Below are 13,113 nucleotides of genomic sequence, written 5' to 3'. Positions count from 1 at the left end.
GGGTGTGGTGGGAGACAAGAAGCACACACCTGGGAGTGTGGTGGGAAATGAGAAGCATAAGCATGAGGGTGTGGTGAGAGATGAGGAGCACACACATGGGGGTGTGGTGGGAGATTAGCATAAAAATGAGGATGTGGTGGGAGAAGAGAACCATAAATATGAGGGTGTGGTGGGAGACGAGAAGCACACACATGGGAGTGTGGTGGGAGATGAAAATCACACACATGGGAGTGTGGTGGGAGATGAGAAGCATAAACATGAGGGTGTAGTGGGAGACGAGAAGCACACACATGGGAGTGTGGTGGGAGACAAGAAGCACACACGGGAGTGTGGTGGGAGCCGAGAAGCATGAACATGAGAATGTGGTGGGAGACGAGAAGCACACACATGGGAGTGTGGTGGGAGATGAGAAGCATAAACATGAGGGTGTGGTGGGAGACAAGAAGCACACACATGGGGTGTGGTGGGAGAAGAGAAGCATAAAGATGAGGGTGTGGTGGGAGACAAGAAGCACACACATGGGGTGTGGTGGGAGAAGAGAAGCATAAAGATGAGGCTGTGTTAGAAACATGAGCGTGTGGTGGGAGATGAGAAGCAGATACATGGGGGTGTGGTGGGAGATGAGAAGCATACGCATGAGGGTGTGGTGGGAGACGAGAAGCACAAACATGGGTTGTGTTAGAAACATGAGGGTGTGGTGGGATATGAGAAGCATACACATGTGGCTGTGTTAGAGGGTGTAGTGGGAGATGAGAAGCACACACATGGGAGTGTGGTGGGAGACGAGAAGCACAACCATGGGGCTGTGTTAGAAACATGAGGGTGTGGTGGGAGATGAGAAGCACACACAGGGGGCTGTATTAGAACATGAGGGTGTGGTGGGAGATGAGAAGCACACACATGGGAGTATGGAAGGAGATGAAAAGCACATCCCATAAATTATCTTCTCATCCCTTGAAAACCTTCCATGCTACCTGAAAAGATTGCAATCTCTTTTAATGAATTACCTTTTTTATGTTTCTTGGTTCAGCACATAGGCGCTATATAAATTAAATTAAACCACACCATCAAATTGGGAGCACATCATTTTCTGCAAACATGGACTGACATCCAGCTATGCTCTTACCTTTTTGGGAGTGTGGTGGGAGACGAGAACCATAAAAATGAGGGTGTGGTGGGAGAAGAGAAGCACAAACATGAGGGTGTGGTGTGAGATGAGAAGCACACACATGGGAGTGTGGCGGGAGACGAGAAGGACACACATGGGGCTGTGTTAGAAACATGAGGGTGTGGTGTGAGATGAGAAGCACACACATGGGAGTGTGGTGTAAGCTGAAAGGCTCACCCATGGGAGTGTTGTGGGAGATGAGAAGCATAAATAATAGGGTGTGGTGGGAGACGAGAATCACACAAATGGACGTGTGGTGGGAGATGAGAAGCACACACATGGGATGTGGTGGGAGAAGAGAAGATAAACATGAGGGTGTGGTGGGAGATGAGAACCACACACATGGGAGTGTGGTGGGAGATTAGCATGAACATGAGGATGTGGTGGGAGATGAGAAGCACACACATGGGGGCGTGGTGGGAGATTAGCATCAACATGAGGATGTGGTGGGAGATGAGAAGCACACACAGATGGGAAATCATAAGCATAAACATGAGTGTGTGGATGGAGACGAGAAGCACACACATTGGAGTGTGGTGGGAGACAAGAAGCACGAAAATGGGGTTGTGTTAGAAACATGAGAGTGTGGCGGGAGATGAGAAGCACACACATGGGGGTGTGGTGGGCGATAAGAAGCATAAACATGAGGGTGTGGTGGGAGAAGAGAAGCACAAACATGGGGGTGTGTTAGAAACATGGGGGTGTGGTGGGAAACGAGAAGCACACACATGGGAGTGTGGTGGGAGACGAGAAGCACTCACATGGGGATGTGTTAGAAACCTGGGGGTGTGGTGGGAGACGAGAAGCACACGCATGGGGTTGTGTTAGAAACATGAGGGTGTGGTAGGAGATGAGAAGCACACACATGGGAGTGTGGTGGGAGACGAGAAGCACGCACATGGGGCTGTATTAGAAACATGAGGGTGTGGTGGGAAATGAGAAGCACACACATGGGAGTGTGGTGGGAGATGAAAAGCAAATCCCATAAATTCTCTTCTCATCCCTTGAAAACCTTCCATGCTACCTGAAAAGATGCAATCTCTTTTAATGAATTACCTTTTTTATGTTTCTCGGTTCAGCACATAGGCGCTATATAAATTAAATTAAACCACACCATCAAATTGGGAGCACATCATTTTCTGCAAACATGGACTGACATCCAGCTATGCTCTTACCTTTTTGCATTCAAAGTTCCCTTCCACAAATGTTCCCACACAGTGAAATACCACCTATAAACTACCTGAAAACGTGAATGCGAAGATCAGACAAAACCTAAGTACCTCCGAACACCAGACATCCCTTTCTCTTTGAGGTTTTATCAACATTACACTGACTGTGTGCGCCTCTGGGTGATGAGATTAACAGGGGGATCCATGCTTCATTTTGCTGGGGGCCTGTGATGGTGTGGGGCGATTGCAGGCCCCACCTGCAGGCACACACGCACACGCACAGCACTCACACTAAGAGACATGCTGGAGACGTGTTGCTGCTCTGGTCTCCGGCGCGAACTGCCGGCCGGGACCCTCTTTATTAATGCGCGCATACGCGAGCCTCGTTATGGGCTGCGCATGCGCAGAACCAAGTATTACTATGCAACATCCCTCCTTTTTCCCCAAACAATGAACATTGATCAACAGTATAACTTAACAACGTATTCTTCAAACATAAATGTTCCAGCACGACCTAGATGACTAGGCAGGGTCCATAATAAAGTCTTGGAACCTCTGCTGCGGCTTACGCCCCGCCCGGCTCGGGTACCTGCGTGCCTCGGCCTGAGGCACCTCTTGTGTCCCTTGAGTCTCGGCCAGTCCATCGGGTCTCGGTGGCGGTTCATCGCTTGGCTCAGGTGCCGGAGGGTCGACTTCATCCGTTTCAGCAGATCCCATGCGCTTGAAAAACGAGACATTCCTGGTGACAGTTCCACGTGCGTTGTCCGTTGTGATCATCGAGCCCTTTACATGCGTCACCCCCAGGGGCTGGGTTTCGTAGGTTAGGGCGGCTTGGCAGGGGATGCACCTTCTCACAAACTCCTCCACTCTACTTTCCAGGTCGGGGAACCAGACCTTGAGTCTCAGTCTTGCTTTCATCTTGGCCATCCCTTGGTGCCCATTGTGTGCGAGCTGCAGAACCTTGTCAACCAGTGTTCTCAGGATGACAATCTGGTGACCCCTTAGCAGGAGGCCATCCTCGGCTACCGAGAGCTCATGGCGCGCTTTCCAGAGGGCCTGCAGGTCTTTCTGAGCCCCTGCGTTCCTTCGGGAGTTGTCCTGGAGGACCTCTCGCCATTCTCAATTTGCCATAGCAAATCCTTGTGAATGTCTCGTCCATGTTGGAGTCTTCGGCGATCTCCTGGCGGGATAGGGCAACGGGCAGTGCCGATTTGACCACGAGATGTATCGCTTCAACACCCTCTGCCACTTCCACTGTGTCTTTTGGCCTCCCTGCACCTGGATGGCAGGACAGGTAGTCTGCCGGGTTGTCAGGGCCTGGTCGATACAGCAGTTTGACCCCGTACTCCATTAACGATAGCATCCATCTCTCAATTCTAGGCGGTGGTTTGGATGATGTTCCGGACAAGATCGGGATGAGAGGCTTGTGGTCGGTTACCACCACGACCGGTTTTCCCAAAATATATATCCGGAAGTGCTTGCACCCCCATAGGATGGCCAGAGCTTCCCGCTCGATCTGAGAGCACCGTCTCTCCGTCTCTGTTAGCGTTTTGCTGGCATATGCGATGGGCCTCATGGTTCCTTGATTGTCGGCCTGCATGAGGACAGCCCCCAGTCCCACGGGGCTGTCATCGACTACAATTTCGGACTCCCGATCCGGATTGAAGTATGCCATTGTTTCTTGTTCCAATAGGGCATTTTTGATGTTGTCGAAAGCCCTCTGTTCTTTCTCCCCCCAGCTCCAGGCGATGTCGTTTCTGGTTAGCGCTCTCATGGGTTCCGACAGGGAGGCTAGATCGCAGATGAAGCGACCACAATATGTCACCATACCCAGGAAGCTTCTGATTTCAGATGGTGAGGTTGGCGGGGTAGCTTCCCGGATATCCTTCACTTTTTCGGGATCAGGTGATATGCCCCCGCGTGGAAGACGAACCCGAAAAATTCCAGCCTGTCTCTCAGGAACTCACACTTCTCTTTGTGCAGTGTCAACCCTAGGTTGCGCAGCCTCACCAGTGTGTTTTCCAGGCGCTTTAGGTGTTCAGCCTCGGAACGGTGTTAGGGAGAATTCTCTGTTTAGGCTGATTTTCCTAACCTAGTGAGTCCCCTAGCAGCTTTGCTGGATTTCTGGAGTTTGTTTTTTTCCATCCTGCCAAGAGTGAGACTCTTTTCTCCCACTCTTGGACATGTATGTTTGTAATTCCTTTGAAATGTCAATGTGTTCGATGGGCTATGGGGTCTTTTACTCCATAGGGTCTCATATGTTTTTCTATGTGTGTTACACCGCACCCTACGTGTCGTAACACGGGGGCGCCCTAGCGGGTCCCCCACCATAGACTCCATACCCGGGGACTGACTACTGTCTCCCCGGGAATGTAAAGTCACCATTGGCTTTACTAGACCTAAATTTACTAACAGAACTAGTACCAACCATCTTATTGTGGACGTACTAGTAGGGGTAATTCGATTACTCCTGGATCTGTTACTCGAGGGGGCACTGTCCCGTCCCCCCTCATCGAGTTTTGGCTGGTGGCAGTGGAAACTACTTGTTATGTTCGATCCCGAACATAACCCTATGGGATTCGTCCCATTGTCGGAGATTGATAATTTTTCTCATTTATCTCTGACGTACCACCGATCTACTTATCTTAAATAAGTTTATCGAGTGGTATTTTCTGCCAGAACTCGTTTTTAAAATAGCGTCTGTGTTCGTCTCTGTGACTCCTAAACCAAAGGTTGAGCCCTTTGTTCCACTTTTGGCGGGCCTCTGTACAGAGACCCTCCAAAGTGGTGCCATTCTGTCTGGGTTACCTCAGGGGCGTGGGAGGGGGTTTAGGCACCCTGGACCGAGTTGCCTTGCCAACTCAGGTCGCACTCTGGAGTGATTGGCCCAGGTGGTGAGCCTTCCCGCTCACCACTTAGCATGTGTTGATTGACAGCTAGGGTGAATGAATGGGGGTCTTCTGCATAAAAGCAGGGCTTTTGGGACTGGATCTTCAGAAGTCGCCACAGGACCTAAGAATCCGACGAGGGTAACGCTGAGCCGACCTGCAACGACGACACCTCTGGTGGAGCCCTGCTGAGCCGACTCACCACTTCCCGACGACAGAAGAGATCTCCCTGCCGGAGAGTCTCTTCCCCTGACTGGTGGGACCAACCAGTCCTCTTCGCTTTTTATTCGCCTCAGGACGCAGTGGTCGAATTGCCCGTGCAGAGCACCTCGGCAACCGGATAGCCACTACCCCTGTACCGCAACCAAAAGGTGGTGCCTTGTGACGGAGAACTCCGCGGCTGGTCTCTTCCCCTGGTGGTGCACCGGACTTCACTTTCCTTCGACGACGAGATCATCTCTACTCTTGGCCAAGACCCGACGTGCATCCACCACCAGGAACAACTGCCCCCGCCGGAGCTGCCCTCCACAACAAGGTACCGTGTCCGCCTGGCTTCCCTTTCGTTCGGTTTGAGTGAGGTGTCTTAATCCTCTCCGTTCCGCTGGGTCGCCTACAAGCTTTGCACATTCTTTGTTCTGAACTGGTTCAACCTGCCGATAACAATTTGCTACAAAGACTTGAATGCATCTCCACTAGAGACTTTTTGGGACATCGCTCCTTGCCTCTCTCCGAGTGGGCCTGGCCTCTGAACTTTACGATCTATTGTGATTCTTGCCTTCCTGCCTTGCATTTTATCCGCATAGGATTGAACTGTGTTGATTTCATAACCTGCCTATCTTTTTCTCTCCCGTCCTAACTAATATTCGAGTGTCATCTAGGTTGAGGTATACACCTCTGTCTGGAAATAAGTGGTACCGGTAGAACCTAGAGTTGTCGATATTTTGCTAGGGGGATTGATCGTTTTCTACTTCGTAGATTAATGGTGTTTGATTTGTTTGCCGTGATTTGCTTTAGTGTTTTCCCTAGATGTTGTGTTATAAATAAATACCTTACTATCTTTACACTAAGCCTCGTTGCGTGTTTGCTTGTCTTGCTGTGAAGAATTGCCCTATGTTGTATACTCCACATACTGCTCAACTTTTCTTGAGAGAAGTCTGACTGCTCAGCCACAGCTACCAAGTGAATCTGTGTGGTACAGACTGCTACCAAGTGGGTTCACCGCCAACGCCTGTAGTCCTAGACCAGAATGTCATCCGACATGTTTATCACTCCCTTGAGTCCAGAAAGGGCTCCCCTGATGGTATTCTGGAAGACCTCTGCCGCGGAAGAGATACCAAAACTGAGTCTTTTATATTGGTATAACGCCTCGTGAGTCGTAAACGTTGTGATGTATCTTGACTCGGGGTGGAGCTCTAACTGATGGTACCCGGACCTCAAAACCAGTTTTGAGAACACTTTCGCCCCTTGAAGCTCCCCAATGATGTCGTCCAGGGTGGGTGTTATGTGGTGCTCTCTTTTGATCGCTAGGTTGGGAAGCCTCATGTCCACGCAGATGCGTACCGCACCCGGTTGTTTGGGCTTTGGGGCTACCACGATCGGGGAGACCCATGGGGTGGGGCCCTCTACCTTCTCAATGATGTCCTTGTCTACCAGGGATTGCAGCTCGTGTTCCACCTGTGTCCTCAGATGGAAAGGGACGCGTCGGTGTTTGAGAGCCGTTGGTCTCACAGACCCATCGATGTGGAGGCGTATTGGGTCAGCCTTTAGTTTCCCTATCCCTCGGAATATCGCTTCAAAACGACTCAACAGATTTTCCAAGTCAGTGTGATAGACCGCAAATGAGAACTGTAAAATGTCCAATGCCTCAGCCGCAGCACAACTCAAAAGGGAATGCAGGCTCACATCTGTGACAAAGAATCTTGCCCTTATTCTATTTTGTCTGTGAGTGACTGGGGCCACGAATACTCATTGGATGGGAAGCGGTGTGTGTCCTCCGAAAGCGTATATCCATGCTGTGGACTCTGCTAGGCCTGGTGGACCAGGGAGTGCGTTGTAGTGTTCCGTTGCCAGCACACAGACGAACGCCCCAGTGTCTATCAAGACCGGTGTGAGTGTTTCCCCAATGTTAACTGTGCACTTGGGTTGTCGTCTCCGGCCTGGGCCTTCAGCTATGCTCGAGATGAAGAAGATTTCGTCTTCCTCCTCCTCCTCCTCCTCGGCGATGTTCAGGTCCTGTACGCCTTGTTCAATGGATGATACACCCCTCACTCTCCGAGTGCTGCCTCTCGCAACCCTTTCGGGCTCTCTCGACACGGCGACGGGAGCTGATGCCCTGCACACCCTAGCATAATGTCCTGGGGTGTGACACCGGCCACAGGTTCTCGATTTGGCTGGACAGTCACCCATATGTGGCAGTTCGTACCCACAATATTGGCACGTGGGAGCGTTGCTATGCCCCGCCGGGTTATCACCTCCTCTTGACGTCCACCTTGACTTTCCTGGGTTAGTGCGGCCAATTGCAAAAGCCTCACCTTCGTTCCTCCCATGCGTGGCTGCATCCATTTTCGCACCCCTCGCGTCAGCCAGCTCATAGGCCCTTCCTGTGTCCAGAATCTGTTTTAGTGTCAAACCAGGTTCTCTCAATACCTGCCTCCTCAGTTTACCAGAGCTGTAGCCCTGCAACAACTGGTTCCGAACCATCTTCTCTTCATTTCTCCATCTACAGGAGCTTGCTAGAACTCTGAGTCGTGCACAAAATTGATCCAATGACTCTTCCTCTCGTTGTCTTTCCGCACTCATGACGAACCTATCAAACTCTACATTCGCCATTGGCAGAAAATGAGCGCTTGCTTCACTGCAGCATATGTCGCAACCGGAATGTTCAGAGAGTCATAAATCTTGTGCACCTCGGCCCCTGCTGAGTACACCATGATTGCAATTCTTTCTTCGTCCTCCGTGATCCCCGAGGCCGTGAACAACATCTCCAACCTCTTCACCCACAGGAGCCATTTAGGCCCCAACTTGGAAGGTGGGCCTGTTGTATCAAATTCGGGCATGGGGGCTAGTGTGCTGTTCACCCTGCGAGGGATGGGGGCAGGAGCGCCATCCTGTTCTTCTTCCTCCCCCATTTCCCTGCGTGGTACTCACAGAAATACGTGGCGCTGCTTTGAAGACAGGGCCCCGGATCACCCTTGGCGCAATATCTTCTCCAGTGCCACTCGTTTCTTCTTTTTTTTTGTTATATTGACAGAATGCCACAACCTTGCGGCTGCACAGGCTGTGGAGGGTCCAAAAATTGGCTGATTTGAGGCGTTTAAGAACAGACTAAATCAGTGACTCACCCCCTGAAGAGTGCCTGAAATAAACCTTTGATGAGTCTAGCAATTATTGTATTGAATTCCAGAAAGACACATTATTTGCATTCCTATTCTTTCTTATTTAGGGTCAGTGCTGAAAGTTTTAGACTTGTGGCACTCCTGTTCTTAATTTTCTCCTTTTTTTTAAGGGGCCTGAACAAGAAAGCCAGCCATTCCAAAGGTAAAGAGCCACATGGTGCTGACCACAGACCAAGAGCTTGCATTACCAAAAAAATGATTTTTTAGAGGTCGCAAGAGAGACCTCAGAGGTTGCAGTTGCGACCTCTGGCGACTCCTAAATGGCATCCCTGGATGTTTGGCTCCAAGCACCAGTGTAGGACTGAGACAGCCATAACCCGGGCCGGGCACCAAAGAAAGTCTTGCCTTTTCATGACACATTGTGAGGGCACAGTTGCGAATTTTAAAGCACTTTGTGATAGGAACATTGATTACAAGCTCTATAATTCATCATTAAAGTTGCCAACATTTTCCTAAACTCCCCACCCCCCTGCATTGACATGTCCATCTAGACCTTCGGGCATTGCCCTGTTGCCCTACAGGCCAGTCCAAGACTGCAAGGGATAGGGAAGGCTAGACGTGCCCACCCCGCCACAAGGCAGGTGCCAGAGGCATGCCTTCCTCTGCAGTGTCCTGAAAGCTATAGTGCCATGCCACGTGGAGTGTGGAGAAAGTGTGACATGTAATGTGACAGAAATGGGGTTGCTGATGTAGGGTAACATGGGCTTCCAGTGGCATTACATGTTTAGCATTAAAATCCACTTCATCAAGGACAGAGATGCATAAGTGTAACACAGTCATCATTGGACTTCTCTCATAAAAGTGCCACGTACATGGGGGTCTCAAAAAACGCTCTAGCCCCGAGTGAGGGGTGCATAGTGCATATTCAGACACCGTGGTTGCTTGCGGAGGTCTCTTGAGCACAGAGTGCTGGTCTACCTCTCTATTACTCCCCCACGCCCCCCATCCCATTCTCATAATGATCCTGCTTCTGGTCCTGGGCATCAAGCCTGCGCTCCTGCAACCTCACATCCTGTATTCATGCTCTGAGTAGGAACTGTGGCCACAGAATGCTGGCCCGCCTCCATCCCTCTGCACTCCCCTTTCATAAAGTGTTGGTCAATAGGGGGGCAGGACTGTACCTCATTTTGTTTCAGCTCCTTCATATCATCCTGGATTTTTGGACCGTCGCACAGCTCTTCCGGGTGTTCATTTCCTTGCAATGAAGAACTATTAAGGCTTCCATCATCCAACACCTGCAGAAAAGAAGCATGCACACGTGTGAGGTTCACACAGATCCCATGCCCAGCCATCAAACCTCATCTGAAAGCCTATTGTGCAGTAACATCTCTGGGCTCGAGGAGTACATGAACAGTGCCGATGGGATTTAGGATTGGTTGTTTACAGATACTTACAGTGAATCGTACCTTCATCTACCACATTTACACTTACACTTTGATTTCCGACTGGATTTATGCGTGTAAAAAAGGTTTGTTTTTTAATGTATCATACAGTTACATTAATAATTTTTAATACATTACAACAAAGACACTTCACATGAGTCAGATCATCCCGCCAACTGAATAAGCCACAATGATATAAAAACAGCTGAGAACATTCACTCCTCTAACATCATGATTAGTCCATACACCTCTCTCCACATTCTAGTAAAAAGACAATAAATCCCTCATGGGTTCCAAACATAAAAGTCTCCCAGAGAACAACGGGAGAAACAGGGAAGTCGTCTCCTGGCGCTCCAAGGTCTCTTCTGCGCAGTTTATCCAATGCACTGCAATAAAAAAGGAAATGTCCAACCAATTCCACCTACTCTTCCCCACAAAATGGAGAAAGTCTATCCCCAGTAGGAATAGGAATTTGAGACCACCAACCTATGAAAAAAGTATTTTTACAGCGTTGACTTTGACTCGCAAATAATCCCACACAATAGGATTTCCAATAAAATGACATATATATGGAGGAGCTACCTGTCTGTCGAGAATGTAAGGGAAAAACCCATCCGCGTGGACTTAGAAGCCAGGGTGATAATCAGTTGGTCACGAATAAAGGCCTCCAAGGAGACCCTCATGGTTCTTTTGAAGTGGTTCAGGCCCAACATCAAACATTCTTCCTGAGCTCTCTCAAGCCACCGAACAACAAGTTGCTACATCATTCCCAAGGTAGAAGACTTCATAAAAGGGACTTTGTAGCAAAGACCTCAAACAATATCCCCATGAGGGTATTACTCTGGGCATGGGCAAGCTTCCAATAAAACGCCAAACAGCTTAACTTGATTCGTTCTTGTATCGGGAAAAGATTAAACTCCAGAACAATCATTTCAGCAGAAACATAGGGGGGGAGGGGGCAGTCATGGAGTCATGGGGGCAGTCTCAGGAGTCTCCTTAGCATTTTGGTTTCAAGCTTGGTAAGAGCCCCAATAATCCCAGGGGGCACACCTGAGCAGCATAGCATAAGATTGGGACACTGTTCATGGAATACAGCTTGACTAACCTCCTCCCTTACTAGCAAAAGAAGAAATGGCCCCCAAGGTCCGGGCGGAATGGACATTAAGGTCATTCAAATGGATAACACTCTAGAGATCTGCATCAAAAACAATACCAAGATATACGTACTGGGTCACAACCTCAGTCGGAATACCCTCCAAATTCCAATTGGCTCTGTCCGCCTATGTTGGCTTACAAAAACATAATCTTGGTTTTCAAGCAATTAACCCTAAGAGAGTTCAAGGCTGAGTAGGAATTGAGGTTATCCAGAGCCATTTGAAGGCCACCTGGGGTGAGATCAAGAATGATAATGTTGTCGGCATAGCCCATCCACAAGACCACCATATTGCCAAACTTAGGCGGGATCCACCTCGAATCGGCCAGTGCTTTCCCCATGTCATACAGGTAAAGGTTAAATAACGCAGGGGCCAAAATACAACCTTGCTTAAGGCCAACATTCGTATAGGTCCAAACCGAGGTGCTCCCATTTCCCTCCAACCGACCTTAACATGGGTCTCATCGTACAGCAACATAATTATCAGTAGGCTCAGTGGGATCTCCCAAATGTCTAACTTCCCCCAAAGCCTTGAACGGTTAACCGTGTCAAACGCAGTGGTGTAGTCCACAAATGCTGCATAGACAGGTCTCTTACGAATCTGCCGAGCCTGCTGGATGATAGCAGTGAGGGCTAGGATGTTAACAGAAGTAGAACAACCCTTTCTAAATCCAGTTTGGTTCCAGGGGTTGATATTTCTAGCTTCTGCACTGTTAGTCAATTCCTCAAGTAGGACACTTCACAAAAACCTTAGAGGAGACATCCAACAACACCAATAGGCGATAATTGCAGGGATCAGCATGGGAGCCCTGTTTAAAACTGGGACCAGGATACTGTCATGCCAGGAACAGGGAAGAACCTGGGTGATAGCGATGCAACAGAAAAGATGATGGAGGACCCCCGCCAAGAGGATGACATCAGTTTTAAGTACCAGCTTACAAATGTCATCTGGCCCGGAGGTCCGAGAAAGTTTACTAACGCTAATTAACCTGGCAACCTCTTTGTATTTTTCCTAAATTCCCTGACTCCTGTCACCTGAAGGATATGCGACTGTCTGGGATTAGGGCCACCCAACGTGTCTGAGATGTAGATGATCCATTCAGGCTCAGAAACTCCATTGAAGTCTAAAGAGGACAAGTTTTGGCCATTGACCATCAGCCAAAAAATCTTTGTATCATTGTTTAGAACAGACATCACCAAATCCCGCCATTTTTGCCTTCTCTAAGCAAACAATGGTGTCTAAGCCACTTGGAATAATTAGCCTTAATCAACTTCCTTCCATCCGCATACTGGGCTTGATCTAGAACCTGGAGCGACAGTTTCGCGGCTCTTTACAGATCAATCTCTTTTTGTCACAAATTACTTTGTCATTGCCTTATCTGTGTATTTTAGCAGGGCTGGTGGCCCTCCGATTGCTGCCCCTGTCCTGCAAAATGAACGGAGGATAGCACAGGGGCAATGTGCTGGTCTTGGAAGCAAGACCATGCAGGGCAACGAGGTTCGATTCTTGGATCCACGCTTAGAATACAAACCCAGTTATTAAGCGTGTTATAAAAAACAATTAAATAAATAAATAAAGATAATACTCTCAGAAACCTGGGCAACATACTTCTCATATTGTGACATTTTCTCCAAGCACAAGACTTCGTTGACCACCCAAGTCGGAAAAAACCCTACGAGCAGTAGTCAAAACAGGCTCAACTCTAAAAGAGTTCCATCCCACCTGGGTCTTAGCTTCATTAACGTGCAGCGTCCCTGTATGATGATTACCAAAAAACTAGGGCACTCCAGATCAAGGCTTAGGATAATAGGGAAGTGGTCACTCTCCATACGGGGGTAAATGCCCATATCAATTCACATAGATGGACCATTGGCTACAAACAGGTAGTAAATAACACTTGCGCTGGTGGGTGTAGACCATGTACATTGTGTGGGACATTCTGATGGCCAAGCCCTGT

General features: G+C 49.1%; 1 protein-coding gene across 1 annotated transcript in view; it reads right to left on the bottom strand.

The window, feature by feature from the left end:
* LOC138579547 (microtubule-associated protein futsch-like) overlaps positions 1-13,113 on the bottom strand; it is a 1,023,262-nt gene that overhangs the window by 125,176 nt on the left and 884,973 nt on the right. The window contains exon 20 of the mRNA XM_069650064.1: positions 9,742-9,855. Coding sequence (XP_069506165.1) covers positions 9,742-9,855 — 114 coding nt within the window. The remainder of the gene's footprint in view (positions 1-9,741; positions 9,856-13,113) is intronic.

Source organism: Ambystoma mexicanum, chromosome 1p, assembly GCF_040938575.1.
Source record: "Ambystoma mexicanum isolate Mex_15411 chromosome 1p, UKY_AmexF1_1, whole genome shotgun sequence".
Lineage (NCBI taxonomy): Eukaryota > Metazoa > Chordata > Amphibia > Caudata > Ambystomatidae > Ambystoma > Ambystoma mexicanum.
The sequence above is the reverse complement of the archived record's forward strand: the minus strand, read 5'-3'. Positions and strand labels throughout refer to the sequence as shown.